The 26,772-nt window shown below is 48.9% G+C and overlaps 1 protein-coding gene across 1 annotated transcript in view; it reads left to right on the top strand.

The window, feature by feature from the left end:
• Positions 1-26,772, top strand: part of l(3)80Fj (lethal (3) 80Fj) — a 114,590-nt gene that overhangs the window by 53,636 nt on the left and 34,182 nt on the right. Inside the window, exons 23-37 of the mRNA XM_077654937.1 lie at positions 277-487; positions 1,219-1,511; positions 3,191-3,271; positions 5,163-5,306; positions 6,944-7,071; positions 8,558-8,747; positions 15,153-15,389; positions 15,982-16,176; positions 18,216-18,434; positions 19,868-20,017; positions 20,141-20,255; positions 21,748-21,926; positions 22,372-22,593; positions 24,187-24,255; positions 26,047-26,185. Of these exons, the coding sequence (XP_077511063.1) occupies positions 277-487; positions 1,219-1,511; positions 3,191-3,271; positions 5,163-5,306; positions 6,944-7,071; positions 8,558-8,747; positions 15,153-15,389; positions 15,982-16,176; positions 18,216-18,434; positions 19,868-20,017; positions 20,141-20,255; positions 21,748-21,926; positions 22,372-22,593; positions 24,187-24,255; positions 26,047-26,185 (2,572 nt within the window). The remainder of the gene's footprint in view (positions 1-276; positions 488-1,218; positions 1,512-3,190; positions 3,272-5,162; positions 5,307-6,943; positions 7,072-8,557; positions 8,748-15,152; positions 15,390-15,981; positions 16,177-18,215; positions 18,435-19,867; positions 20,018-20,140; positions 20,256-21,747; positions 21,927-22,371; positions 22,594-24,186; positions 24,256-26,046; positions 26,186-26,772) is intronic.

Raw genomic sequence — 26,772 nt, 5'->3', positions numbered from 1 at the left:
CTGATATCTCGTTTGTCTCGCCTTTACTTACAGTGTGATGTTTTCGTTTCGATTGTAAGTCGACGCTCCCACTTCGGATCTTCAAATATTAAAAAATAGGTTGACTTAGAATCGTGTAAATATGGTAAGTTATTTGCACGACCTTCATTTTCTGACATTCTGCTTAGTTTTTTTAAAACCCAGCCTTGGTCTTGTGCTGAGCCATGACCATCAAGCCCTCCCATCACCGATTACTTCCCCTGGTGACACTCCCTTGCTGTGTTGTCTGGCTTGCAGCTGGCTAACTCGGTGGAGCGTGCGATGTCCCTGCTGGACGCGGTAATGGCGGCGCCCTCATCCACGGTGTGCGTCTACGGCGCTCCCCTGTACCCGCAGCTGGTGCAGGCACTGACAGCCCTGTTCAGCAGCCGCTTGGCCGCACCCATTGTGGTGCCCGCCTACCTGCGCCTCAAGGACGTCCTGTTTGCCCCTGACCTTGCCCACTTTGGTTGGTCTCTCATTTGAGACAAGCATCTGCTTGGACCTTAAGCTTATTTTGACTGCCTTAAGAAGTTCCTCTGAGCAGCTTATTCATGCCGCAGTAACGTAACAGCTTTAGTTTGAAATCACCTTTGTTTAAAAGCACATTTGGCATTGCTACTAGCTTGGCTTGTTTGATAGAACTGGAACCTGGCTTTTGTCCGGGAACACGCACATGTGAAAAACCAAGCCTGGTGGACTGTATGTACCAGGACTGCCACCTGCTGCAAGAAAAGATACTCAGTAGTACATCGAGCAGGAAAAAAAGCTTTTTTATTCTGGTCTTTGTTTTATTGTCCTAACTCTGATGGTAAAATGGTTCCGAATCAGCAGTTGTGATTCGGGGTGAAAAGGTGAACGGTGTTTGTTGAGTACTGTGTAGACGTGTCAGCATCCTGCAAAAGAGCAGCAGTTGAGCATTTCACTGGCAGTGACCGCTGTAATTGTGCCTGGCTCCATTATGAGTGCATTAGCACTGATGCACTTGCTTAGCTTTGAAATCAAGCCAACACTATCTCAAACATTACAAGTGTTGTTCTAATATTTGAAGTCGTCTGTCCTTAGTTGGCAGTTAGCACTCAAACGAAGAAAAAAACTTGCCCGAACTTCTGCCTCAGTTGGCTTTGTTACTCTCATGAACGCGTCTATTTTTGCCTGGTCTGATCCTTGGTCGAGCCGTGCTGTTGCCACCCCTTCCAGCGGCGTCGGTGGCTTACTTGGCCCTTCGCCTGGCGTACCCCTGCTGCGAGGTGGACCCCCGGTGGACAGAGGAGAGCCTGGAGGCATGCATGCAACGTGTGATGGCCCGCCTCCACGACCTGGCCTGCGCGCCTACCAATGCCCGCCGCCTGCCCACCCCGGCCTTCTGTTTCACCTTCCCCATGCTGCGCCTGTTGCTCAGCAGCCCCAACACCAACGACACCCTGCTCACCCAGTGCCTGCAGGTGCTCTCGGCACACTCAGTCATGCGCTGCACCCGACCCTTCAGCCTGGTCAGTGCGCCTCTCTCGTTCTTTTGTGTGCCTCTCGTTTTTCCTATTTTTGAGAGCGTAATCTCAAAATCAGGATATTGTTACATGAATTCATGACATGATGATTGAAATTCGTAGGGTTTTAACATAGTTAAACCGAGTCGACTTGCGAAATTGTGTGTTTAGCCTGATTTGCTCATGATTCTGCTTTGCTGGGTCGTCGGTACGTCTGGCGACGATATTAGACTCTGGTTAAGCTCTGATCGATCTCTTCATGCCGTAGATTGAAGATGATGAAGACAACGATGTGCAATGCACAGCGCGAGAGTGTGCTGCAGCTTAACAAGAGGCGTTTTGGGCTGTGGTGATAGTCTAATAATAATAATTGGTTCTGGGGGAAAGGAAATGGCGCAGTATCTGTCTCATATATCGTTGGACACCTGAACCGTGCCGTAAGGGAAGGGATAAAGGAGGGAGTGAAAGAAGAAAGGAAGAAGAGGTGCCGTAGTGGAGTCTAGAGCTCTCACACAGCGTCTTCTGAAGCTGATTTTTTTGCACCTCTGCAGGCTCGACTCCCAGTCGTGGTTGTTGATGTGATTCCTTTTTTAACCTCCTAACGTGGCGTTGCTGTTGCTGGGCAACAGCACAAAGTCCTGATATCCAAAGATGACTAGATTCTTGGTCAGTGTTGGTGACCGTATTGTCACGAAGTGGTGACTGCAATCCGAGGAGCAGAACGACAGTGAAGATGGCATCTAAACAAAACTTTATTTGGGGCTGACTTGCACCCACAATGGTCTGAATCACTCGGCAGCGGCGTAGCAACAAACGTGCTCGGCGGTCGTCGAACAGAATGCCCGCCGCTGTCGGTCGTGCTCAATTTAAAGCTGATAGTGAACTTTCTAGATAAAGCACGCAAAGTTACTAGAACATTCTGGAACAACGTAGAATCGGCTCTGCCTGGCTGCGATCAATCGAGATAATCCTAGTCGCGTCTTGCGTCGCAAACAAAGTGATAAAGCGGCGTGGCGGCAGATTTGAAGAATTAACAAACACTGCAAAGATTTGCGGCAATATGAGTGCTTTTGTACTAATATACAGGATGACGTTCCCAAATTCAAAGGCTAAAATGGGACCTCTTCAGTGGCTGGTGTTCGTAGGGAGGAAGTTTAATCATAGCAGGGTCTTATTGATGTGTAATTTGCCGGTTTGCTCTCTTCAGTCTTGTGGAAATGTGTTCTAAAGAGGCATCACCTATATATATATGCTGTGTGTGAAAAAAATGAGGCGCGCCCTTAAATGCTGCACTGTCTGGATCCTACAGGGTGGAAGTGATGGTGTCTGTAGGTGTGTTATTGCAAGCAGATGCATGTGTAAAAGGGCTGAAGTAGGCACCGTGGGGCACCCTCAACAATGCTGGTGCACATTAACATTCCCCAGAATTATTGACTTTATTGGTCCATCCTTGCGACTGTTGCTTTAGGTTGACTCCTTACCTTAAAAACTGTGTTACGAACTTTTTTTATGCATCGATATATTTTTTTTTGATAGAGAGCCATCGATGAGATGCTGATATACCTTGGAACTGGTTGTGGCTTCCCATGAGCATAAGATGGAAGCTTTTAGTGTTACAATGTAGTTGGAAAACAACTCTCCTGAACTGTGTTGTTCAGACTGACCTTGAATATTTTTCTCTGCAGGAGAATCCAAAGAACTTGCCTGTTGAGAAGATTCTTGAGACAGTAGTAGGACTTCTAGGAAGAACAACCGGACGCATCCAGGTACGGTGAAGTCCGCTTACCTGCAAATTTTCGTTAAGCACACAGGGTGCTCACGTGCTTGCAGCAGAAGCTAGCGGAAAGAGGTCAGCTTGACTCCTGTGCTCATAGAGGCAAAAAATGTGTTTTTCAGTTCGGGCATTTATTTTACTACAGTAGTCCCTCGTTATAACGAAGTCAGCGGGACGGCGAAAAGATTCGTTATAAGTGGCAATTCGATGTAAGCGACAACCCGAGAAAATCTAAAGCTGTCAAGCTTTCGTTGTGCCGCAAATGCGAGGAAATAAAAATACAGTGTATTCAGTGAAGCAAAACCTTATTCAGGTGCAAAAGCGGCAGTGAGCTTTGGCTGTTTCAATTTCTTAACGGGCGCGCAACCCCTGCTCTAAACTGGCCAAGCACTGCATGAGGCCGCGGTCACCATCCATGCATTCAACCTTCGTGGTATTTCGAATTGCGAAGGCAGTGGGCGCTATTATGGGGGGGTGGGGTATGGAAGACTGCAAGAGTATCGCGCTGAAAAGCTCCGCAAATGCCATGGCTCGAGTCCGAGGTTGTGTTTGTTGTGCTCAAAAAATGATTAGCCGCTCATTGTGGGTACGCAGCACAATCATGAAAACTGAACGGTTTGGCAGTAGGGGCTTTGCACGATTACTGGGCAAGTTTTTCCCAAGGTGTGCAGTCGTGAAATTGGCAAAGCGGAAGTTTTTCGGCGCACCACGTTGTCGATGACGCTGTGCTAATTCTACGGTTCGAGTGTTAGTGCGCACGTAGAATCGCGTCTGCGCCGTTGACAAATGTCTAGGAACAGAATTTATTGACCCTACCACGCATTTAGACCGTTTGTCTAGGGCAGCGCTCCAAGACAGCCAAGATGCTGCCCGCCACCGATAACGCCGCCACTTGTTTATCTTTTGAGGAGAGCTCCTGCCAAAGGGGTGCGGTTAGAGCGGGGTGTGCTCTGCGAACTTGGCAGAGCACCAAGATGTGTGCTGTAAAGCTAAGGCATAGTCATTCGCATTGTGCACTCGTTACCATCCTGTGTGTTTTTTTTAACCTCTCTTAAAAAACGCGCGCCTGACCTTCAGGGCCAATGTTCAGCATGTTCTCGTTATCTCAACGCGATTTGCTGACGCCACCGACTGCCGCAAAATTGGATCGCGTCAAAGTTAACGATGCTTAACATCAGCGGCACAAACATGTCTGACCGCTTGCATTTGTTGATGACGGAAGGGCGGACGGATGGAGGTATGATGCGAAATATCGACCCTTCCAAAAAAATCTGTTGAAACATTTTTTTCCCGCGTAATGAACCCTCCCGCCAAACTGATGTCAACTTTTCTGAAAAAAAGTGGGTTCATTACGCGAGTATATACAGTACTTGCTTAATGGACCCACTTTTTTTTTTTTCAGAAGGGTTGACATTAGTTTGGCGGGAGGGTTCATTACATAGGGGGAAGAAATTTCTCACAGATTTTTTTGTGAGAGGTGAAATTTCTATCATACGTTTACCCACTGGCCCGCTTGTCCACCCATCCATCATCAACAAAAGCGTGCAGTCAGCCGCATTCGTGTCGCCAGTTTTAGCATCGTTTGCTTCGAAAGGTATTTGCTGTATCATGGAGTGATCTGATGATTTTGTGATAGTTGACGATGCCGGCCAACCACGGCGAGATAAAGCATACATGCTGAACACCAGCCGTGAAGGTCTGGGGCGCATTTTTTGTGTGCGGTTAGAAAAAAAGTAAATTCTGAAAACAAATGGGGGTGGGGGGGGGCATTATGCAAATGAGTTCATTATGCGAGTAAATATGGTATCTTAGTTTTATTTATTTGCATCATTCATTGTTTTAAGTGTTCTCTGTGTAACGACGAACTGTATACTTGTTCACAGCGCCTTGCACAGAAAGTGGCCGTCGATGTGTGCTTCTCCATCAGCGGCCTCGAGGGTTGCAGCCGTGCCGAAGTTGCCGAGGTCAAGGTCCTTTTGGGTGCTCTCTACTCACCTGAGCTGGTGGTGCGGGAGACTGCTCTCCAGGTAGGTAGGCTTTGATGCGTTTTATCCATCGCAGAAAGAATGTGCGGCGTTACAGTAAATGCTTGCTAATCTGAAAATCCAGATAATTCGAACTGCCGGCTTGGTCCCGGCCAACGCCTTTGTGAGTGTGTGGCATTGGGCACTCGTTAATTCAGACACTGTGCGGGTCTCACATCGGTCAGTTTGAACAGGCTCCCAAGGGAGGTTGCGTCCAAGTATGACCGGCATGGCAAGAGAAGTCATAATAGCTGTACTCAAAGCTTGAATTCGATGTTGCATAGTTACTTGCGCATTTCTGACGTGTGTGACGAGAGGCATGACAACAAACGGGTGGCCCCATATCCGAGAACACTTTGACCACTTAGTTTCTGTTTCGTTTTGCTGAGTTTCTCGCGATTTTTTTTTTTTTTTGCCTCTTCAGCGCAGTTTCCTTCGCTTGTGTCTGCGTGGTTCCATTCTTGCAGTGCGGCAAAACTGCACGCTCTTCACATGCCTTTCGCTGTTTGCGCGGTGAAGCCGCCTCACACGTGATAGTATTGCTTTAAAATGGGTGTGGCATGGAGCAATGGAGCTCTACCACATCGCACCGTGAAGGATGCGGGAGGCCCTTCATGGTTTTGGAGCAGTTCTGCCTCGATGCTTTCGACAGTATGCGCTCAGTAAAGCATTGATAGAAAAGGTGGAAAACAATCAATTCCATGCTGTTCTCATCGTAAAATCAGGCAACCACTGCCCAGTCTTTCAACAAATAAATTTACTGTGCTGCAGGCAATTCTTCGCAGTCTTTCCAGGGCCATTCGATAATTCTAACTTTTGGATAATTCGAACATTTTTTTACAGTTCCTTGAGGTTCGAATTAACGAGCTTTTACTGTAATTGACAAAAATGTGATAACAAATCTAGGACTTGGCAGACATCCTGCTAGCTACTGATTGCTGGTGTTGGCAAAGGCAGGATGAGGAAGATTGTCTCACAAGTGGAGAACATTATCAAGGGCATTTCCTCATCTCACCTTCGATCATGCGGCATCCTGGGAAACTTGCTTTTCTTTGTTGTGACTTCTTTGCTCCTTTGGTTGTTTGCTTTGTCTTCTGCTCATTTGCCTTGTGACTGCATGTGAGAAGGGTCCCAGTAGGGATCTGCGAAAGACTTGAAATGATACTGGATGATTTAAAAGCCTGGAAGATTGCCAAGGCTGAGTTGGATGGGCAGATCGCTCTTGAGCACATGAAGCAAATCTCATCAAACTAAACATTTTGACAGATTTGCCTGTCTGGTTGGGTTTGAAGACATAATAAACTGTACATCTCCAACCAAAAATTTTTAGCTTTAACCCAACGTTTCGAAGCCGACTCGGCTCCTTCATCAGGGGTGACTGAGGGCCGAGACTCTACTGCCCTCAGTCACCCCTGGTGAAGGAGCCGAGTGGGCTTCGAAACGTTGGGTTAAAGTTAAAAATTTTTGGTTGGAGATGTACAGTTTATCATAAGCAAATCCCACAGGCAACAATGGAAATGCACGAAGTCACCACGTCTTTGTACATCACACCTTTGTAAAGAGCGTCCTAGCTGTTTGTTGCTGCTGCAGCCTTGAGGCCCCCTTCATTATGCACCCTTGTCTTTCTCCTTCCCTCGCAGTGCCTGCTGATGCTTCAGCTGGTGGTGCCCACCCATGAGACGGACCCAGTCAACAGCCTCGAGCTGGCCGCTCGAGTCTGGGTGGCTCGCTTCGACGCCAAAGACGAGATCAAGGCCCTGGCTGAAAAGTAGGTCGTTTGATATACAGCGAGAGCTGTCTTTCTCGGCCTCTCTATGCTGGTGCCCCACTGAAGCCAGTAACGAGAACAGCCCTCCAGGAAGCATCTGTTACTGGCTGTTGTTTTAGATCAACTATAGAGCTGTTCCACCAATGGACATCACATAGTCCATCACCCCTTGAGGCAGTCACGTGAACCCCTGGGGCACCCTTGTGCCGCTGAATCAAACAACTGCTCTTCACCGCACACTTTGCCACAGCTGGCATGACACCACAGCTGGTTTTCTCGACAACTGCATACTGTGGCGAGTTTTTCACGGCAGATGTGGTACCTCCTAAGCATCTCTCCATGGTCACTCCTGTCACTTGTGACAGGAAGCGCAAGCTTAAAGGGGCTATGAAGGGGGCTCTAATAAAGTTGCAGCGTGCCTGGGATATTAAAGCACGCCGCTTCACGAATAGTGTCCAGCAAGGATTTTTAAAATGCGCCTTGTAGAAGCTGAGTTATCTGTAGTTGAAATTTGAATTTCAGCGTCTTCGCGCCTTTCCCTCTCCTCTCGTCACTTTTTGCACGCTGGAAGGTAGGCGCTCCTTCGCCGACCCCCCTCTGGGAGCGGAGCTTCCTGACCCACCTTAGCTAAGCGGCTTATAGGCCGCGGCCGCGGTAGCTGCCTGACGTCTGAAAGAATCTAACCAATGGCCACCTCTCACCTTGTCTATGCAGATGCGGGCGACGGAGGGGGGTGCAAGCATTAAATTGTCGCCGCGAAGGGCTTGCCAACTTTGACGCGTGATTGTGGGTTGTCTGCTGCGTGTAGAAGAGTATTATTTGGCTCTGGTTCTCATGGCAACACAGTGCAGTGATTAAGTGTGCTAATGTGCTCTCCTCGGAGGGCGTTTCAGAGCCCCTTTAAGCTGTAACAAGACCTATCTCTGTGTGAAACCGAGCATGTTGTGAGAGACTTCGTTGCCAAACTGCGCACTGGCGTCAGCTACTTGCTGAAATCGTGTCAAGCCACCAGCATAACCGTTGCAATTCTTATTTTTTAGGTGTAGTGTCTCTAGACACAGGGATCAGCCTTTCACTCGCAATTCAGTTCACAGCATGTATGCCAGCTGAGTTTCATCTGAAAACAGTGCGAAAATGGTGTCTTTTATTACCTGCTCCCCTGTCATTCCATGTGGGGCATTATTGCTGTCAGCTCAACTTCATTTGAAAGAGTGGCTTTTCATCTGTGGTCCCATGCCGAGCTGGCCTCCTAGAATGCTTAGCGAAGATGAGTCTGGTTTGGTTTGGCTTATGGGGGGATTAAGGGCTCCGGAAATTATGACCGCCTGGGATTCTTTACCATGCACTGACATCGCACAGTACATGGGCCTCTAGAATTTCACCTCCATCGAAATTCAACCGCCGCGACCGGGATCAAACTATGTTTTAGCATTAGACGGGTTGTTTTGATACGCATTCTCCATGTGTGTGTGTTGTGGTGGTACAGGCTGTGGCGGGAGCTGAAGCTGGAGCCTGAGCCTGCCCTGTGCGCTCGGCTGCTGTCGGACGTGGGCCACCCGCAGGCGGAGATCCGCAGCACAGCTGCGTTGGCGCTCAAGTCACTGCTGCAGGCTTTCCCTGACCGCCTGCATGAGGTGCTGCTCCAGTTGATGGATGCCTACCGTGAGCACCTGCAGGTCAGTGGTGGCACTGCACGCTTCGCTCGGCTGGAGCTCTCTTCCAATCCTGGGCCATGACTCGTGCACTCAGATACAAGTGCATAGCAAATTCTAATCCAGTGAAAGGTTTGTAAATAACACATTGTTTTTGCATATTTTGGATAATTTCAAAAAACTGCCACACTCCTGTTAGGATGCATAAAGCCCCATGTTTGGAAGAAAATTTTATTCGTTTGAAATCGGTTTTACTGCCAGTAATTAGACCTGTGTGGTGCCATATCTGCTTATCTGGCCTGTGCTGCAAGCTGCTTCTCTTGGCCAAGCAATAGGCAGCGTGAAAGCAAATTTCTATTTACATACTAGAAAAAGAAATTACAGTAAAACCTCGTTAATTCGAACTCTGTTTATTCGAAATCCCGCTTAATTCGAAGGTTTTCGGCAGTCCCAACAGTTTGCATGCAAATTTTGCCGGATAATTTGAACAGCCAGCGCGCCCTTATCCGGATAATACGTCAATTTAAGCCATGGCCTCCGTGATTTTTCCATAGTGCCAGTCTCTGAGGCCAGTATAGTTGCCGGAGTGGAAGCCAGGCGGAACTTTAAATCAACTTTCTGTTTCCGGTGCTTTGTTGTGCCTCAGTGATCTGCACCGGTTTTGGAGGCTAGTTTTATTTGACAAAGCAACAAGCAGGTGCCACTAGGTCAAAATTTTTCTGGTTCCGTTTCCGTTTTTGTTGTTTGTCTCGCTTGTGGCAGGCACTGCTTGTTGTTCTTTATTGTTCAGTGCCGCGACCAGGCGAGTACTGTGCTCTGCTAGTTCTTGACCACGTGCGCGGTGTTGATGTTAAGAAAATGCCGAAGTACAGAACTCTGACTCTCTGCCAGAAAGTGTGCCTAATTGAGGAGGCTGAAAAATGGACGAGCTCCAAAATGCAGTTGGCGGAAAAGCACAAGGTGCCTTTATCGACCCTTTCGACTATATTGAAAAATGAGACGAAGACCCTCGAGGCCTACGGGAAGACGCATTCGACGAAACGGACAAGGATTCGTTTTCCTACGTATCCGGACGTTGAAGACACCTTGGTAAAGTGGCTTCAGCATGCAAAATGCAGCACACCTGCCTGCGAACGGCACGCTGCTGCGCGAAAAGGCCGATGAGCTTGCACTGCGGCTGGGCCATGAAGCATTTAAGTGCAGCAACAGCTGGTTGTCCAGATTTAAAGACCGCAATAACCTCAAATTCTTGACAGTGTGCGGCGAAAGCGGGAGCGTCGACCCAAATGTTGTCGAGAATTGGAAAAAGCATACATTGGCTCCGTTGCTTCAGCAGTACGCGGAGGACGATGTTTACAACATGGACGAGGCCGCATTGTTTTACAAAATGCTGCCTACGAAGACGTTTGCCCCCAAAGGATGCAGTAGTCACGGGAAATAAACAACCCAAGGACAGAATAACCATTCTGTTTGGTGCGAATATGTCCGCCAGTCACAAACTGCCGCTACTGATCATAGGAAATGTGGAGAAGCCTCAGTGCTTCAAGAACGCACGACTTCCTCCTAAAGATGACGTGCTGTACAGAAGCAACAAAAAGGCTTGGATGACGGCAGCGCTGTTCGAGGAGTACGTGAGGCACCTTGACCGTAAGTTTGCTGCCGCGGGACGAAAAGTTGTTTTTGTTGTTGACAACTGCCCAGCCCACGCCGACATCCAGAACTTGACAGCAGTTAGGCTTGTCTTCCTGCCGCCGTATGTTACAGCTGTGTCGCAGCCTATGGACCAAGGCGTTATTCTGCAAGCGAGGAAGATTTATTGCTGCCATTTGCTTAAAAGGATCTTGTTGTGCTATGACAACGGCAAGCAATATTCCGTGGACCTACCGGGTGCCATTTGCCTAATCGTGTACGCCTGAAAGCAGGTGGAGGGAGATATGATCAGGCGTTGCTTTATGCACGCCGGTTTTTCCAAGCAACAAGATGACAGTCCCGAGGATGCATCTGATGCCAGCTGCACACTGGATGATGAAGGAGAGTTATAGTGTGCGCGCATGACCGACTTTGACGAAGAAAACGGCGGCGGGAGCAACGGATTGACCTTTGCGGACTATTTGAGCGCCGAACTTGATGTCCAAACGTCTTATGCCGACTTGGAAGGAGAAATATGTGACAACAGGCCTTCCAACGAAGGTGAAGGTGATGTTGAGCCCGCCCGAGCACCAGCTTTAGCTGCAGTCGTCGAGTCGCTGAACGTTGTGCGCAGTTTTGTGGAGTGTAGCGGCGGTAACAGCGAATTGCTGCGCACTGTAAGCAGGCTGGAGGACGCAGCCTACGGTGCGGCTAACTACCGCGCCAAGCAGTCGCGCATCGATGACTACTTCAAGTGACCGTTTTTCAGGCGAAGTAAAGGTGCAGTGTTGATACAGCCGCGTTCTGTACTTTATTTCTCGTTTTTCGTCCATTTTTGATAATTCGAAAACCCGGTTAATTCGATGACTTTTCGCGGTCCGACGGACTTCGAATTAACGAGGTTCCACTGTATGCACTTGACTTGCTTTGTAGGGCCTCTTTAGCTCTTGCCCTGGTACAGTTATTTATGCCATGGTGGCCAGGCACGATGAACATTTTAATGTGCTGCGAGCTGGAACCGAGAAATATGGGGGGTCAAGCCTTCTGCCCCCCGCCCCACCCTTGCACTCCCACTCCGCGGATGCAGCGTTCCCGCTCGCTAACCTCGGAGGGGTTTGTGCCCAAGGGAACGAAGGGAAGGGACGACACAGCGTGAACACTCCTATGCTATTTATTACAGTTGCAATCAATACACACAGTGGGCCAGCTAGCTACAGAACATCAATGAGGCATTCCTCGCAAATATAAGGCTACGTAAGAAGGACTTCCGACTTACCAAGTGGGGCAGGGGTACGACTTCGGAGGTATTGGCGGCGAACGTTTGTATGCGCCGACAATGGCAGCCGGGTTTTCCCGTGCGCGCCGCATTCTTGGTGCAAAGCCATCCCCGAGCATTTGCTGGGGAAGGTGACCAGAGTGCGCGTTTGCTGCGCTCACTTTGCTGCCTGGAACCAGAAGTCCAGTGGCAAGGCACAACGGATCCCAGTGCGCCTGCCACGGAAGGTGACGAGAGCGTGCGGCTGGAACCGCTCACGACGCTGGCCGGATCCCGAAGAGACCCTCTCCGGTTCCGCATAACCTTCGAGGTGGCGCTCCTGTCACTGTTTCCGCTTCCCCCATGAGAGAGACTTTTCCTCCTCGCCCAGCCAGTGCTGTCCTGACGCACAATGATGAAGATGGGCCGCGTCGAAATGGAGGGGGGAAACAGGTTCTCCACAAACATTGATGTCGTGCTCTTGGTACTTATAGGTGGGGCAGTTAGGATGCATACATTTGTGTGAATTGTCTCCTGATCAGAAGGAAGAGGCAGAGAAAGTGCGCTGGGCCAAGGGGTGCACTTGCATCATAGGAGTATAGGAATAGTGCAGGTATGAGATCAGAGCACTTCTTGCGCTTGCATAAAAGATGGTGGAAGCTTCATATGGGTGTTACCAGATTCGTTCTACAGTACTATGGGACAAGGGCTGAATAGTTGTAAATTACAGTAATTCCGCGTTATAACGAAATCGCTTTACTCGAAATATTCCTTTATTCGAAATTTTTTCCGGTCCTGACTTAGACACATGCATTTTAAGTCACATTACTCGAAGCGCACAAAGAGCTTGACCCGCTTAGAGCAAAGTGACAAGCGGAGGCATCGCCGCCGCTCGGTGGCCGCGGCGACCCTTTTGCACATGCATACCGGCGACGAATTAGTCTCATGCAGGCACAAACAGGCCACGAAAGTACCAAACCTACGACCGATGACCTGCCTAGTAACGGGTACCAAGCGAATGCCGAGTGTCCCCAGCTGTTTACAGCAGAGCGAATGGTAGCTGTCAAATTGCATTCTGCGCTGCGCTCGAATTGGTCATAACCACATCGCTGGTGCCCCCATGATAGAATCCACGTGAAAATAAAGTTTTCGTTACGCTTTACGAAAGCCAGAAAACCGCGGTCTCTTGGATGCCGAAAAGTGGCCAAAAGACCGCAGGCAGACTTGCGCCGTAGCTTTCCATTTGGTGCGCTCAATGAGCAAAATTTTAAAGCTCTAAAGAGCACTTCTGGTGCTGAAACGTGCCAAAAAGCCCAAAAGAAGTCTCCCTCCGATTATGAGCCCATTCACACTTGTGCGTCGCGAGCGAGCTGAGCTTTCGGCCACGGCACTGACCGCGGACGCGCCGGGCAACGAACTGAGCTGCTCCCCGGCTGCCGTAGTTGTCGCTGAGCCTAACCGTTTCACATCAGCCAAAGCAGACGAAACTCTCAAAAGCGCACAAACAATATCATTCCCGAGAGTTTTCGTTTTGGACGAGAGGGCGACCCGGAGGTCGCGCATGCAAGTGTGAGCAACGGTGTTGTTGAGCTGCTGCCTTGTCGCATGCCGTTTGCCGTGTTCGACGCGAGGAGGGAAGACGACTTTGGGGAAGCTGGTCTAGAAATTAGCTTGCCGCTCGCCATAATCGGCCTGCATATCAATAAAACATTTCCCCTAGCTTAGTTGCACTTTTGACGGTGCTAATCGACCGATAATTTACTGAAAACATGAAAAATCCGAGTGTCGCCAGCGGCAAGTCAGGCTGTCAACATGGTGGGTCAATGCAACCACGGTGTTTCCCTGGCGATTTTCTCGAGCCGGTCATGCTTGATTCACGTCATCTGATTAGTCAAACGGTCTAAATGCGTGGTAGAGTCATTGAGTTTTGTTTGTAGACATTTGTCAGTGGCGCAGCCACAACGCTGCCGTAGAATTAGCACAGTGTCATCGACAACGGTGCGCCAAAAAAACTCATTTTGCGAACTTCACAGCTGCACACCCCGGAAAAAAATTGCCCAGTAATCATGCAAAACCGTTCAATTTTCACGATCGCGCTGCGTACCCACAATGAGCGGCTGATCATTTTTTGAGCACAACATACACAACCTCAGACTCAAGCCATGGCATTTGCAATTCTTTCCAGCGCGATACTCTTGTAGTCTTATCCCCCCTCTCCATAAAAGCGGCCGCTGCCTTCGCGATTGAAATACCCCGAAGGTTGAATGCATGGGCGGCGACAGCGGCCTTGTGCAATGCTTGGTCAGATTAGAGGAGGGGTTGCACGTGCCCGGTAAGAACTTGAAACAGCCAAAGCTCACTGCCTTTTTTGCACCTGAATAAAGTTTTGCTTCACTGAATACATTTTATTTTGAGTTCCTAGCAGTTGCGGCGCAATTAAAGATCAACTGTTTTAGATTTTCTCGGGTGGTCGCTTATATCGAATTACCGGTTATAACGAATTTTTTCGCTGTCCCACTGACTTTGTTATAACAAGGGATTACTGTAGTTCATCTAGTGCCTTCAAGTGGAACGGACTTGTACCGTAAAAACGGGACTATAGGTCTACCCGCTAACTAACCGATTCTAAAAATGAAAAAAAGCTTTTTCAATGGCAAAAGTACCGAAAGACACTCTTACCTTGAAACAAATCCCATCGACCCGCGTGTGTCTTTCTGGCACTCAGAAGTACAGCGCCGTAGAGCAAAGCCCTTCCTCTTCATGAATCGCTGCACCCAGGATGGTGAGCCCTTAAATTGCGCCCTCGTGAGTCTAGAGGCACGCACGATCTCTACCGCTCTCACGCATTCGGCAGTCACAGGCAGCGATCTTGCACGCTGCGCAGCCTTTCCTTCCAATTCCGGATATGCTACGGTCCACCCACGAAATGATGTTTTCTTCCGGTTGCTGCAAGTTGTAATATGCAGCTTCTGGCCCGCCAGTACTGAATGCTTTTTTCGGATACTCCAAATTCGCGCTATGCCTCCAGGTTGCTGTGAGCTTCCGCGTACTCGATCGCGTTTTTCTTGAGGGCGACGGTGAATTGCCGTCGGCTTCTGCTCATTTTGAAACAAAATGTGAAAAAAGCAGCCTTTAACCAAAGTAGCTTTGCAACAACGGAAACGCAAAATGGCGATGCGACGTCGCCACGCCGCGCTGCTGGTGACGGCGATGGTGATGGAGGCTGTTGACTTCAGCCGCCCATTGTTGCAAGACTTCCGTAGTTTTTCCGCCAATGGCCGGTATATAAGACGGGGGTCGACTTTTCGCCATGGTTTCTTTTAAAAAAAAGTTCAACCTATATTCCAGTTTTTACGGTATGTCGGTAGTACCTAGTGGCACCATGCACGCCGAAGTTTCACAGCTCGGAGGTCAGGTGCGAAGTTGTGACTTGGGTCTCTTGGGGTGAAAAACAACGCATTCATCACGTGAATGCTGCTGAGCCACTGGAAATGCAGGAAGGGGGTCTGATGTACTGAATTTCAACTCGCATGCATTTCTTGCAGCGTCCCGAGCCAGTGCGGGACAGCTTTGGGCGGGTCATAATGGAGCGGCCGCCAGACGTCTGGGAGCCCCGGAGTGGCGTGGGGCTGGCCCTGGGTCAGCTGGCACCCCTGGTGCCTCCGGCAGCCGTGTCGGAACTCATGGAGTTCTATGTGCATGAGGCCCTGTCCGAACCCCACCCCGTGGTGCACAAGGCCCTGCTGGATGCTGCCACCGCTCTCGTCGACTTCCATGGAAATGTGAGGCACACTTGCTTTGCAAATAGGCAGACCTGTGTGTTTCGTGAACTTGTTCAATCTGCACTGACTCTGGTATGACTGGGGCAGCCAGCCTGTGGTAGAAGTGGTAACCTTGTGTTTTCGTAGTGAACCTACTATGTCCCGGTCATGTGATGAAAGCTGCAGTAACCTTCTCTACACACAAGCAATCTTGAGTCACGACTCTGAAGTTCCTTTGCTCATCTCGTATGTGGGCTTCATTGTTTTCATAACTGTGGTCAGCACCATCTTCATCTTTTACTCCCAATTTTTCCACCCTTGCTTCCGGTGTTTAGCAGCAGGCCAGCCCTTTAAAATGATCTCAGATGAGGGTGGGAGTGAAAAACAGACAGTAACATTTGGCATCGTTCAGTTTGGGCTTGGACAGCATGCATCCATGAGGGAACTGCTTTTTAAAAAGCTGACCCTGTGAATGCGAAGCTTATAACAAGGGGATAATTCACAGCATTGGGAAGAACAGGGAAATGTTTCAGCACACAGAGGGTGAGATAGGAGAGCTTGGGGGAAGGCAATACTGATAATGCAAGGCTGACACACTTGCCCCATTCTGTAGAGCAAGGTGAACACGCTGCTGCCCCTGTTCGAGCGGTTCCTGGACGACGCCCCCCGGGACCAGAGCTACGACCAGGTGCGCCAGAGCGTGGTGATCCTCATGGGCACGCTGGCCCGCCACCTGGACAAAGACGACCAGAAGGTCAAGCCCATTGTCAACCGTCTCATCGACACCTTGGCCACGCCTTCGCAGCAGGTGCGTTATGCATGCCTGGAGTTGGAACGTTTGTGCCTCTGACTGCGTGCGTCAGCACCATCAAAATCCAAGTAGAATGGTGGCAGATTTGCTTTTGCTTGCCAGGGAGATGTAGTCATTGTAGGATTCATCAAAATCTGGCATAACTAAGTAGGTGTGCATGAAGTAATGTGTGCTGTTTTATTAGCATATATAGTAGAGTGTCTGTTACGGGTCCTATTGGACTTATTTTTGGAAATGTGGCGGAGAGTTTGAAGGATGCTTCACTCCCGCCACCGGTTTCCCCGGTATTGCACTACCTCTGGGATCGGCCTTGTCTTTAGCGCGTCTTTACTATCCTGTCTTTCTATCCCATCTTTCAACTCTCTTTCTATCTGCACGTGGTAGCGATTGTGGCTCGGCTTGAGCCAGTGAGCAGGCCTGTGCACTTTCCTTTTCTTTCTTCCTGGCAACAACAGACAGACAGACATTAGCATTACCGTGTTTACATGATTGTAAGTCGACCTCCCCCCTCCCCTCCTCCACTTCACATTTCTGGAAAAAAAAAACTTAGAGATTGTTTACACTTGGCCTTTAATAATGAACGCGATAGCATTATCCTGCGGCCTCTGCTTATCGCCGGCTACTATCGGCTGCTGCGAGCGGGAGCGCCCGTGGGCACATTCCAAAATGAAAATGTATTAGTCACTGGACTACTCATCCACACTTGCGCCATCGTCCTCACTAGCACTGCCGTCGTGATCGCTGCTGCGGTCCCACAGCTCGTCGTTTTAACATCATCGTACAGCGAAATCCCGCACTTCGCAAACAGCCACATCATGACATCTCGTGGAACAGCTGAAAATTTTGCCTCGCTGCAGCTGCCACACCTGATCAGCTGTTGCGAACGTTGAACTTGCGGCCCGGCGCACAGTTGTTTGTTTCTTCGGCGTAAAGAATGGCAGCCATCGGGAATGTAGCCGTGAACAAGAGGCGGTCGCTTACCGGACCCGGAGCACAAATGACGAATGACGAAGCACTACATTAAAAACTTGTGAAACGCGGCCGGCAGCAGTCGGATGCGTCAGAGCCAAAGAGAAACTGCGCGTGGGAGGCCTCAGCTCTTCCGTTGGCTACCGACACTCCTTGGCGCCGCTGCGGTTCAGAGTGGCGGTGCCGCCGCGATTGGAACAGCGGCCCTTCCATCAACTATCGAAGCTCCTTTGAGCACTGAGTGCGCGGTTGTTGAAAGTAAAAAAAAAAAACTTGGACAATGCCTATTAAGAGTAGAATGCGAATGCGTTATCGGGCCGCCGCCGCTCATCAGCGACGCAGTCTGTGGCCACGTTTGGGGAGTGGGCTGGTGCCGGTATGCTGCTTATCGACAGCCACCAGCGGCGGCCTCACGCGGGGTGGGGATGCCGGTTCTGCGCGTTGACATAGCAGCTGCTCAAGGCCAGCACCAAGAGCAATGCGACGGAGCCGCACAGCAAAAATGCTACCACGCTGTAGCATGCCCAATATCTCATTTGACATCCTAGTCGAAATCAAGACGAAGAAATGGGCTTGGGTAGGACATATGATGCGAAGGCAAGATAACCGCTGGTCCTTAAGGTTAACGGATATGTCTCGCCTTTATTTATGGTGCGATGCTTTGGTTTTGATTTTAAGTCGACCCCCCCTCACTTTGGATTTTAAAATCTTGAAAATAGGTCGACTTACAATTGTGTAAATATGGTACTTATTAGAATGAATGATGTTGCAATTCCTTGCTGTAGCACGGTTTGGGATAAGGACTTTATTGTCTAGTGGAAGCACCAGATTCTTGACAAAAGGGCAGTAAACTTAGTTGAAAATGCACCTACCTTCATAGAGTAGTGAATCTAGAAATTTGACAGCGCATTTACTGGAACAAACAATAAGGAAAGTGCAGCTGGAAACCGTGGCAAACCAGCCATTGGTATGTGCTAGGCCAATAAAGGTGAAGCTTGATTCACTGCTGGCACATCATCGTGGTGGCAGTAGGAGAAGGTGACCTGTCATTGTGTCCCCCGTGGCAGGTGCAAGAGGCGGTGGCCACATGCCTGCCCCCACTGATCCCGGCCATCAAGGACGAGGCACCTGCGCTGGTGCAGAAGTTGCTGACGCAGCTGCTCAACTCGGAGCAATATGGCGAGCGGCGAGGCGCTGCCTATGGTTTGGCCGGCCTCGTGCGGGGCCTGGGCATCCTCTCGCTCAAGCAGCTCGACATCATGAACACACTGACCGAAGCCGTCCAGGTGTGCAGCACTATGCTTGTTTCCTTCGGTATTTTAATGCAATGGCACTAGAAGCTTCATAGGGCTGAAATGCATCATTGATCATAAAATGCACCCATTGACAGTAGGGAAGTGTTGTCACCAAATCGGAAATGATGTCACCAGACCAGAGGTTACATCACTTTAGGTGAAGACATCAACAGCTGTTGATGCTATCTCATTGCCAACACAATATAATTTTTTTTTTTTTTTTGTGACGGTTGTTGTGTTCTGAGTGGTAAACCTGCAGTAGCCAGTGCTACTGCAATTAACAATTTTAACATTTCAAGTAGGCTGCAACAACAATGGCAACTGTGTGTCCCCTTGCACAGCTATAGAAGCCATGCTGTCAGTACACCACTTGAGACACATGCTGTTATACGGTGATGGGATGACACAGGAGGTCTGGTCGAAAAATCAGCACTGCATGATTCCTAAAGGAACATTCCGTGTGTTTAATAATTATGTTTAGAAAGCGTTGTTCCAATCTACCTCTTCCTGGCATGCATTTATGGAATACATCAATAAAACTTCTTTTTGGGCTAGTTGGTCCATTATGAACCTAATAAAAGGAGCAGCGCCAAAGCATGCAACCAGAGACGAAGAAAGGAGAAAACACAAGCGCTGACTAGCCGCCGCGGGGTCGAAATTCCCAGGGGGTCGAAATTTCCAGAGCCCTTCACTATGGCGTCCCTCATAGCCTGAGTTGCTTTGGGACGTTAAACCCCCATAAAACCATAAACCAATCTACTGCAGCTCCATCTTCGGCTCCTTAGCCAGTGTCCTGTCATTTCTCCAGCCAGACCCACCTCTCCTCATCTATTCTTTACTCCCCTACCATGCGCTGCCCAGTTGCGGTGACCCCTACAAGAAAGGAGGCAGTTACAGGGCTGCACTGTGCCCATACTTCTACGTCTCATTCCCCCCCCACCACAGGGTACAACTTCCAAATTATAAGAATCACATGACAGCCGTCACAGGATTGTTAGGATGTTGTGCATGTGCAGAACGATTGCTAGTGATCATCTCGAGTGATGGTAGCAAGGGCTGCACTGCTGCATATTGTAGAGCAGCGTGTTGCGGTTCTGGGAAGTTAAACAAGTTGATGGCAACGACGCATGTTTCTTTTCACATGCTGAGATTGAAATGAGCTTTGCATTCAATGTGCTGCTAGAGCCTAACTTTTCACTGTTTTCGGGTACGTTTCTCAGCCAGTAATATCTATTTGCTTGCATGCATGCATGTGTGTGTGTGCGTGTGCGGGGGGGTCCTGCGAATTAAACGTTACGGCAAGGTTTGGCTCTGCTTACTGTTTGTTCTCTGGGACACCAACTCTCCATGAATTGGGGTGTTTCTCTCTACCATACCAGAGTCCAAGTGTTGACTGAACAGCTGCCTGTTCCCTCCACTTGCAGGACAAGAAGAACGCTCGGCGCAAGGAAGGTGCCCTGCTGGCCTTCGAGATGCTCTGCTCGGTGCTGGGGCGCCTCTTTGAGCCGTACGTGGTGCATGTGCTGCCGCACCTGCTGCTCTGCTTCGGCGACAGCAACCAGTACGTCCGTGAGGTGGGCCACATGCACTCTCTTTCTCGTCTCTCTTGCCTGTGCCACTTGGGGGGTTTGCTCGCAAAAAGTCCACCAGATTCTTGGCTACTACATTTGCGGAATGCATTTCCTTTTTCTTTCCAGGCTACGGATAACACTGCAAAGGCAGTTATGAGCAAGCTCACGGCACACGGTGTCAAGTTGACCCTGCCCTCGCTGCTGGCCGGTCTTGAGAATGATCTCTGGAGGACCAAATCAGGTGAGGGCTTGGACTTGCTCACACTCTGATTGCACCTGTGGAAGTGTGAACTGCACAGGCTTCATAGTAACCTGGTCACCGCACTCTATTGTTTTTTTTTTTTTTCTCTATTTTGTTTCGTTTTTTTTTTTTTTCCAGCATGTAATAAGCGACTTCCATCATCTGCAATCACCCACGGGCTTTAAGACTAGTGGCTTTGGGCATCTTATTTCAGCAGGTGGTTGCAGGCAGCTGTACAATTTGGGGTTGTTGTGGGGCCTTCGAAATTTGGTTTGCAGCCCTTTTGATGGTGGTGTTATGTCGGGATGGAGGGCAGTTCCTGTTCACTTCAACATGACAGCATTAAGGGTCCTGTGTTGCAGAAAAGCCGGTGTCGTTGGCTTTAAGCAAAAAAATTTCTGTGGAAGCAAAGAATTTATTGAAATTCAGGAACAGGTCAAAGGATGTATGGATTGATGCTAAATTTTTCAGGGATGTTCCTGTAGCCAAAGAGAAATAATTGAGCTGAAAAGAAAATTGGGTTAATTTGGGTTTGGGTGGGAACTTAACCCAGAAGCTTCGAATTGCAAGGTGTTCAACTAACTTAGGCCACAAAGGCTCATTGTTTAAGCTGAATTAAGGTGCACCTAGAAAATGCGTTGTGGTCTTTAGCTTAATGCTCATTTGTGAGTATGCTAAATAGAAACTAGGTCGTTGTTTAAGTGTTGAGTAGGCAATGCTAACAGAAGCCAATAACGCTATCACATTGTGCTCCTAAGGGCAAAGCTTAAGTGTCCCCCTAATTTTTGCTTGTTCCTTTATAACCTAAACTCTGTGTACTGGTGCCACAGTGGCTCAGTTATGGTGCCCGGCTGCCAACAGGCACTGGTTCAACCACAGCCGCGGCGGTCGCATTTCGATGAAGGCAAAATACTGGAGGCCGTGTACTATGCGTTATCAACGCCCATTAAAGAACCCTAGATGGTTGAAATCATCCGGAGCCCTCCACTATGGCAGCCCTCATGCCTGCTGAGTTGCTTTGGGACCTTCCAAATTGAGAAATTGAAAATTGATTTTTGGAGAAAGGAAATGGCGCAGTATCCGTCTGGGCCCCTGTAAGGGAGGGTATAAAGGATGCACTGAGAGAAGAAAGGAAGAAAGAGGTTCCGTAGTGGAGGGCTCTGTAATAATTTCAACCATCTGGGGATCTTTAACATGCACTGACATTGCACAGCACACGGGTGCCTTTGCGTTGGTCTCCATTGAAACGCAGCCGCCGCAGTCTGGTTGAACCTCAAAACCAAATTCTGTCTACTGCTCACAGTGTAATTGGAGGGGTACGCATAAATTGTGCCGATTCAACACCTTTTCCAAGCATTGTATTGGCACCAAAGGCTCATTTAGGTTCACCATGCGAGGAAGGCGTGCTTATTTTGTACAAGCCTCTTGCATTGCTCGGGTAATAAAGCATGGGATACCAATGCACCTTGGCATTCTCCTCTGCCACTTGCAGGTTCTGTGGAGCTGCTGGGCGCCATGGCATTCTGTGCCCCCAAGCAGCTGTCGTCCTGCCTGCCCTCCATCGTGCCCAAGCTCATCGAGGTGCTGTCGGACTCGCACATCAAGGTGCAGCGCGCGGGTGCCCAGGCCCTCAAGCACATCGGTTCCGTCATCAAGAACCCCGAGATCCAGGTATCCCTTCCTTTTCGCTCTTTCCTCTTTGCTTTGTTTCCTGTTAGGAGGTTTAGCTTCTGGCACTTGAGCAAATCAATGTTGGAACTACCTACATCACATACCCATTGCTGGGAGGATTCAGTTTGTTTTTTTAGGTTCCTATAGATAGAGAATTGGATGTTGCATATTAGCATGTAGATATATAATGGTATAGCAGCCAGGGAAGGCATTTTATAAATGAAAGCCATTAGATGCTGATGATGTGCAAGAATCCTGGCGCACTCAATTGGCATAGGTGCTCTTTGGTGAGCCTTAAGTACCTTCCAGCAGCTCTTCAATAAACTATGGGCACCCTTGGTGTGCTGAAGCTTCTGTCCTATTTGGTGCATCTTATCTTTGGCCTCACTCTCTCTCTGAATCACCTGAGCTGTTTTATGTTCTCAATCCTTTCTGCGTGATGCAGGCCATTGTGCCAGTGCTCTTGGACGCGTTGCAAGACCCGGCAGAGAAGACGTCCGACTGCCTGGCAACACTGCTCAACACGAAGTTTGTGCACTTCATTGATGCGCCGTCCCTTGCGCTCATCATGCCTGTGGTGCAGCGTGCCTTCCAGGACCGTTCGACTGAGACCAAGAAGATGGCCGCCCAGATCATCGGCAACATGTACTCCCTCACTGACCACAAGGTGCAGTGCCTGTCCTATCCCCCTCACTGCTTGCATGCCTTCTCTTATGCTGGATTGTGGGGCTTTTTTTGTAGCGAAAGCTACATTACGGTAGCATTTTAAGCCTTCAGCGTGGCAGCGCACCACCCCGTGTCTGCGCCGCCACGCTGTCGCATGGTTGGTCACGTGGTGCGAAGCAGCTGCCAGCGACGCGTCGCCGTGGCTGATCACGTGGTTCGTTATGTGGTTGGTCACATGACCAAGTTCCACTCGGCCAGCTGTAGCTATCACGTCACTCCAGATTTAACCAGAGCTAAACCACCGCCAATATTTTTTTTCTCTAGTGACTCCTGCTGGTCAGGTGTACTGCGTAGACAGCAGTTAAAGCAATGTTTGTCATGTCAGAATTGTTAAGCAACTACAGTGGAACCCCGATTATGCGTCCTCTGTGCATGCGACGACCCGCATTTTATGGCGAATTGGCGCTGGCCCGGTGAATCTCCCATAAGGATAACGCATTAGAAGCCTCGATTATATGACGGAAAAAAAAATTGGAGGGGATACTTAAACTCCTCTTTAATAAGGGCATAACGGATAGCGTAATGGGCTAATTCCCATATGTGCAGAAGGTCATTCTCTATGGTGCAGTGGTTCAGTGATGCCCCACTCCGCGATGGCAGGTGCTCCAAATGGTGGGCCTTCGCGGCCCAATTTGCTCTTCCCAAGTGACCAATCATTATTTTAACTGCCACCTGCCACAGTGGGCAGTTTGCTCACTATCTGGTGGGGTGATGACGCCGCAAGGTCACGTGACTTAGGTGGCCCACATACCTCCTAGGTTGCTCTCTAGGGCCACCTGCCAGTGCCATGCCCGTGACTTTTTGCTCACAGCGCCGATGCCGACAACGCTGACATATATGGGAATTACCCATTACACCCATACCCTTAAGGCAGAGCTGAAGTGTCCCCTCCAATTTTTCTTTTTTTTTTTCTTTATGATGCGAATTCCTAGTGCAGACACTGCGGCCTGCTGCCGCGGAGTGACAGTGCTTCTAAAAGAACTTTGAATAGAAAGACATGTCTCTGGCATGGGTGTACTGTGCACCGCAAATTGTATTCAAAGAGCCCAGAGCAGCCATATTTCTCGCCTGTCGTCCATATCTTCCTTTTTGAGCTGCATGTGACATCTACTGAATGCTCAGGGTCAGGAGCGCACGCATTCCTTGCCTAAAAACCGACTCTTTGATGCCGAAAAGCCTGGCTGCGCACAGTCTCGGAACTAATTCTCACGGAACGAAAATGGGCACTTTTATAATGCATGGGCAAAAAGCTTTAATTTTTGAAAGCCAGGGTAGCGGATGCATTTATTATACGAATGTGTCACTTTTGTGGGATTTTCGATTATACGATGGTTTCACGCGCTCCCCTGAAAGTCGCATAATTTAGGTTCTACTGTATGAAATAATGGGTATTGTGTGCAAGAAAGTGGTAACTAAATAAAGCACGTCTTCTGTTGTGCATTTGACAGTGTCAGAGCTGTTTGTGAATGAACTCCTGGGGCCTTGTTTTTTGTTCTTAACAACACTTTGACATTCCTGATCTCTCCTCTTCCAGGATTTGGCGCCTTACCTGCCAGCCATCATACCAGGCCTGAAGCAGTCCCTTCTGGACCCTGTTCCAGAGGCAGGTTCCTTGTTCTTGCTTTCTTTCCTGGGTGGATTGTACCATATTTACTCGATTGTAACGAGAGTACTTTTTTTTTCTTTATGGAGAATAGAATTGAAAAGTCACCCCTCGCATTAAAATCGAATATTTTGCGGATACAAGAACACACTGTGGCATATTTACTCACATATTGGTTGACGCATCATGCAGGCCAGCTCCAACTTTGGGAAATGGGGAAAAGAAAAAAAAAGTTGAAGTGCCACATCTATTGACCACTGGATGCTTCGAGCCACAAATACCGACCAATACGTATTGAAGCAGTGGCAGTAGTAGAATATTTAGTACCCTGTTGCCGTCAGCCGCCTCATTGTTGTCAGGATTAGTTTTGTTTGCAAAAAATGAAAAATTGCTAAGGTGCACCAACATGTCAAAAGATGATGAAGTGCGGAATTTCGCTGCACAACGACGTTAGAACGATGAGCTGTGGGACTGCAGCAACAATCATGATGGCAGCGCCAGTGAGGATGATGGCACAAGTGTGGACGAGTAGTCCAGTGACTAATACATTTTTATTTTGGAATGTGCCCACGGGCGCTCCCGCGCGCTTCAGCCGATAGCGGTTGGCGATAAGTGGAGGCCGCAGCGTATGCTATCGCGTTCTATTATTAAAGGCCAAGCGTAAACGACCTTCAAGTTTGTTTTTTGTTTTTTCAGAAATGTGAAGCGGGGGGGTCGACTTGCGTTTGAATCGACTTACAGTCGTGTAAATACGGCACATTAAAAGCTTGTGAAATGTGGCTGGCAGTAATCAAATGTGTCAGAACCAGAGAGAAACTACGCATGAGCGCGTCGGCTCTTCCATTGGCTACCGACACTCCCTGGCGCCGCTGCGGTTCCGAGTGGGGGTGCCGCCGCGATTGGTACAGCGGCCCTTCTATCAACTATCGACGCTCTCTTGAGCGCCGAGTGCGTGGTTGAAAGTGAAAATTAAGAGTAGGATGCGAATGCGTTATCGGGCCACCGCCGCTTTTCTGCAGGCGCAGTCTGCAGCCACGTGTGGGGAGTGTGGGGGTACCAGTTTGCTGCTTATCGACAGCCACCATCGACCGCCTCGCGTGGGGTGGGGATGCCGGTTCTGCGCATTGACATAGCAGCTGCTCAAGGCCAGCACCAAGTGCGATGCGATAGAGCCGCGATGTGAAGGAGCCGCGCAGCAAAATTCAAACCATGCTGTAGCATGCCTGATATCTTGTTCACCTCGCCTTTATTTATGGTGCGATGCTTTGGTTTCGATTTTAAGTCAACCCCTTGCCACTTCGGATTTTCAAATTTTGAAAAATAGGTCGGATTACAATCGTGTAAATACGGTACTTAGCGGCTGATTGAAAAATGAAAAGAAGAATGATCTTCTGTTAGCTGTGACATGTTGGAATGTTTCTCCGTACCAACAACTCTGTTGGGTGGGATGTGCTTGCTACCTATCCGATGCTTGTAGTGGTTGTTGCTCTTGGTTATGCGCTCAGAAACAGTTTGGAGACTGCAGGACTACACTGGAACCTCTTGGCCTGTTATTGTGTGAATAGTCAAATATTGTATTTTATGTATTATCATGTTTAGGGCTAAGAGGTGCTGCAGGCCAGAAACTTACTAACTGGTCTTATTAAATGCTACCGCAGTCATCCTCACATTCCGCTGTTTTCTTTTTTTTCCTACTGACAACATTCATCCTGTTGCATTGCCTTTTGTGCATGTGGGCGTATGTGCATGTGCAAGCTCTGAATCTGCACTTAACCTTGTATGTGGTTCCAGGTGCGAAGCGTGTCCTCACGTGCCCTTGGGGCCATGATCAAGGGCATGGGCGAGACCTGCTTTGAGGACCTCATCCCGTGGCTCATGCAGACACTCACCTCGGAATCATCACCCGTCGACCGGTCAGGAGCGGCCCAGGGTGTGTGCACCTGTTGTGTGATCTCTCCCGCTTTCTCTCTTTTTTTTATTCTATTCATGACACTGTTAATGCTCTCATTCAGCGGAAAACCCGGCATTGTCCTGGCAGTTTTTTTGTGCCAAGAAACCCACTTCACGCTTGGATGTCTGTAATGAAAAAAATTGAAAAGACAATTTGTAAGCAGCAAATAAAGGTCGGCGTATGTCTTAGCCACCCTAACTTTATAAAGTGATTGATGTTACATAAAGGAAAAAATTTTAGTCGGGGGTTCAAACCTTGGTCGCCTGTCAGGCACACTACCGACTAGGCCACATAGACACGTGACTTGGCTGAAGTACAAAGTGGTGGAGGGGTGTGTGTGTGTGTGTGTGGTTTTGGCTTAATTTGAAGCTTCGTAATGTGGTAATTAGTGCAGTGAACTAGAGATGTGCTAATTAGTGTTGTACCAAATAGAGTAGCAGGTGCATAAACTGCTGTGCAGAAGAGTTAATAAGTAGGGGTGTGCGAATATTGAAATTTTCGAATACGAATCGAATACGAATATGAAGAAAAAATGGCTTCGAATATCGAATCGAATATCAAATATC

This window comes from Amblyomma americanum, chromosome 2 (genome assembly GCF_052857255.1).
Source record: "Amblyomma americanum isolate KBUSLIRL-KWMA chromosome 2, ASM5285725v1, whole genome shotgun sequence".
NCBI lineage: Eukaryota > Metazoa > Arthropoda > Arachnida > Ixodida > Ixodidae > Amblyomma > Amblyomma americanum.
The sequence above is the reverse complement of the archived record's forward strand: the minus strand, read 5'-3'. Positions and strand labels throughout refer to the sequence as shown.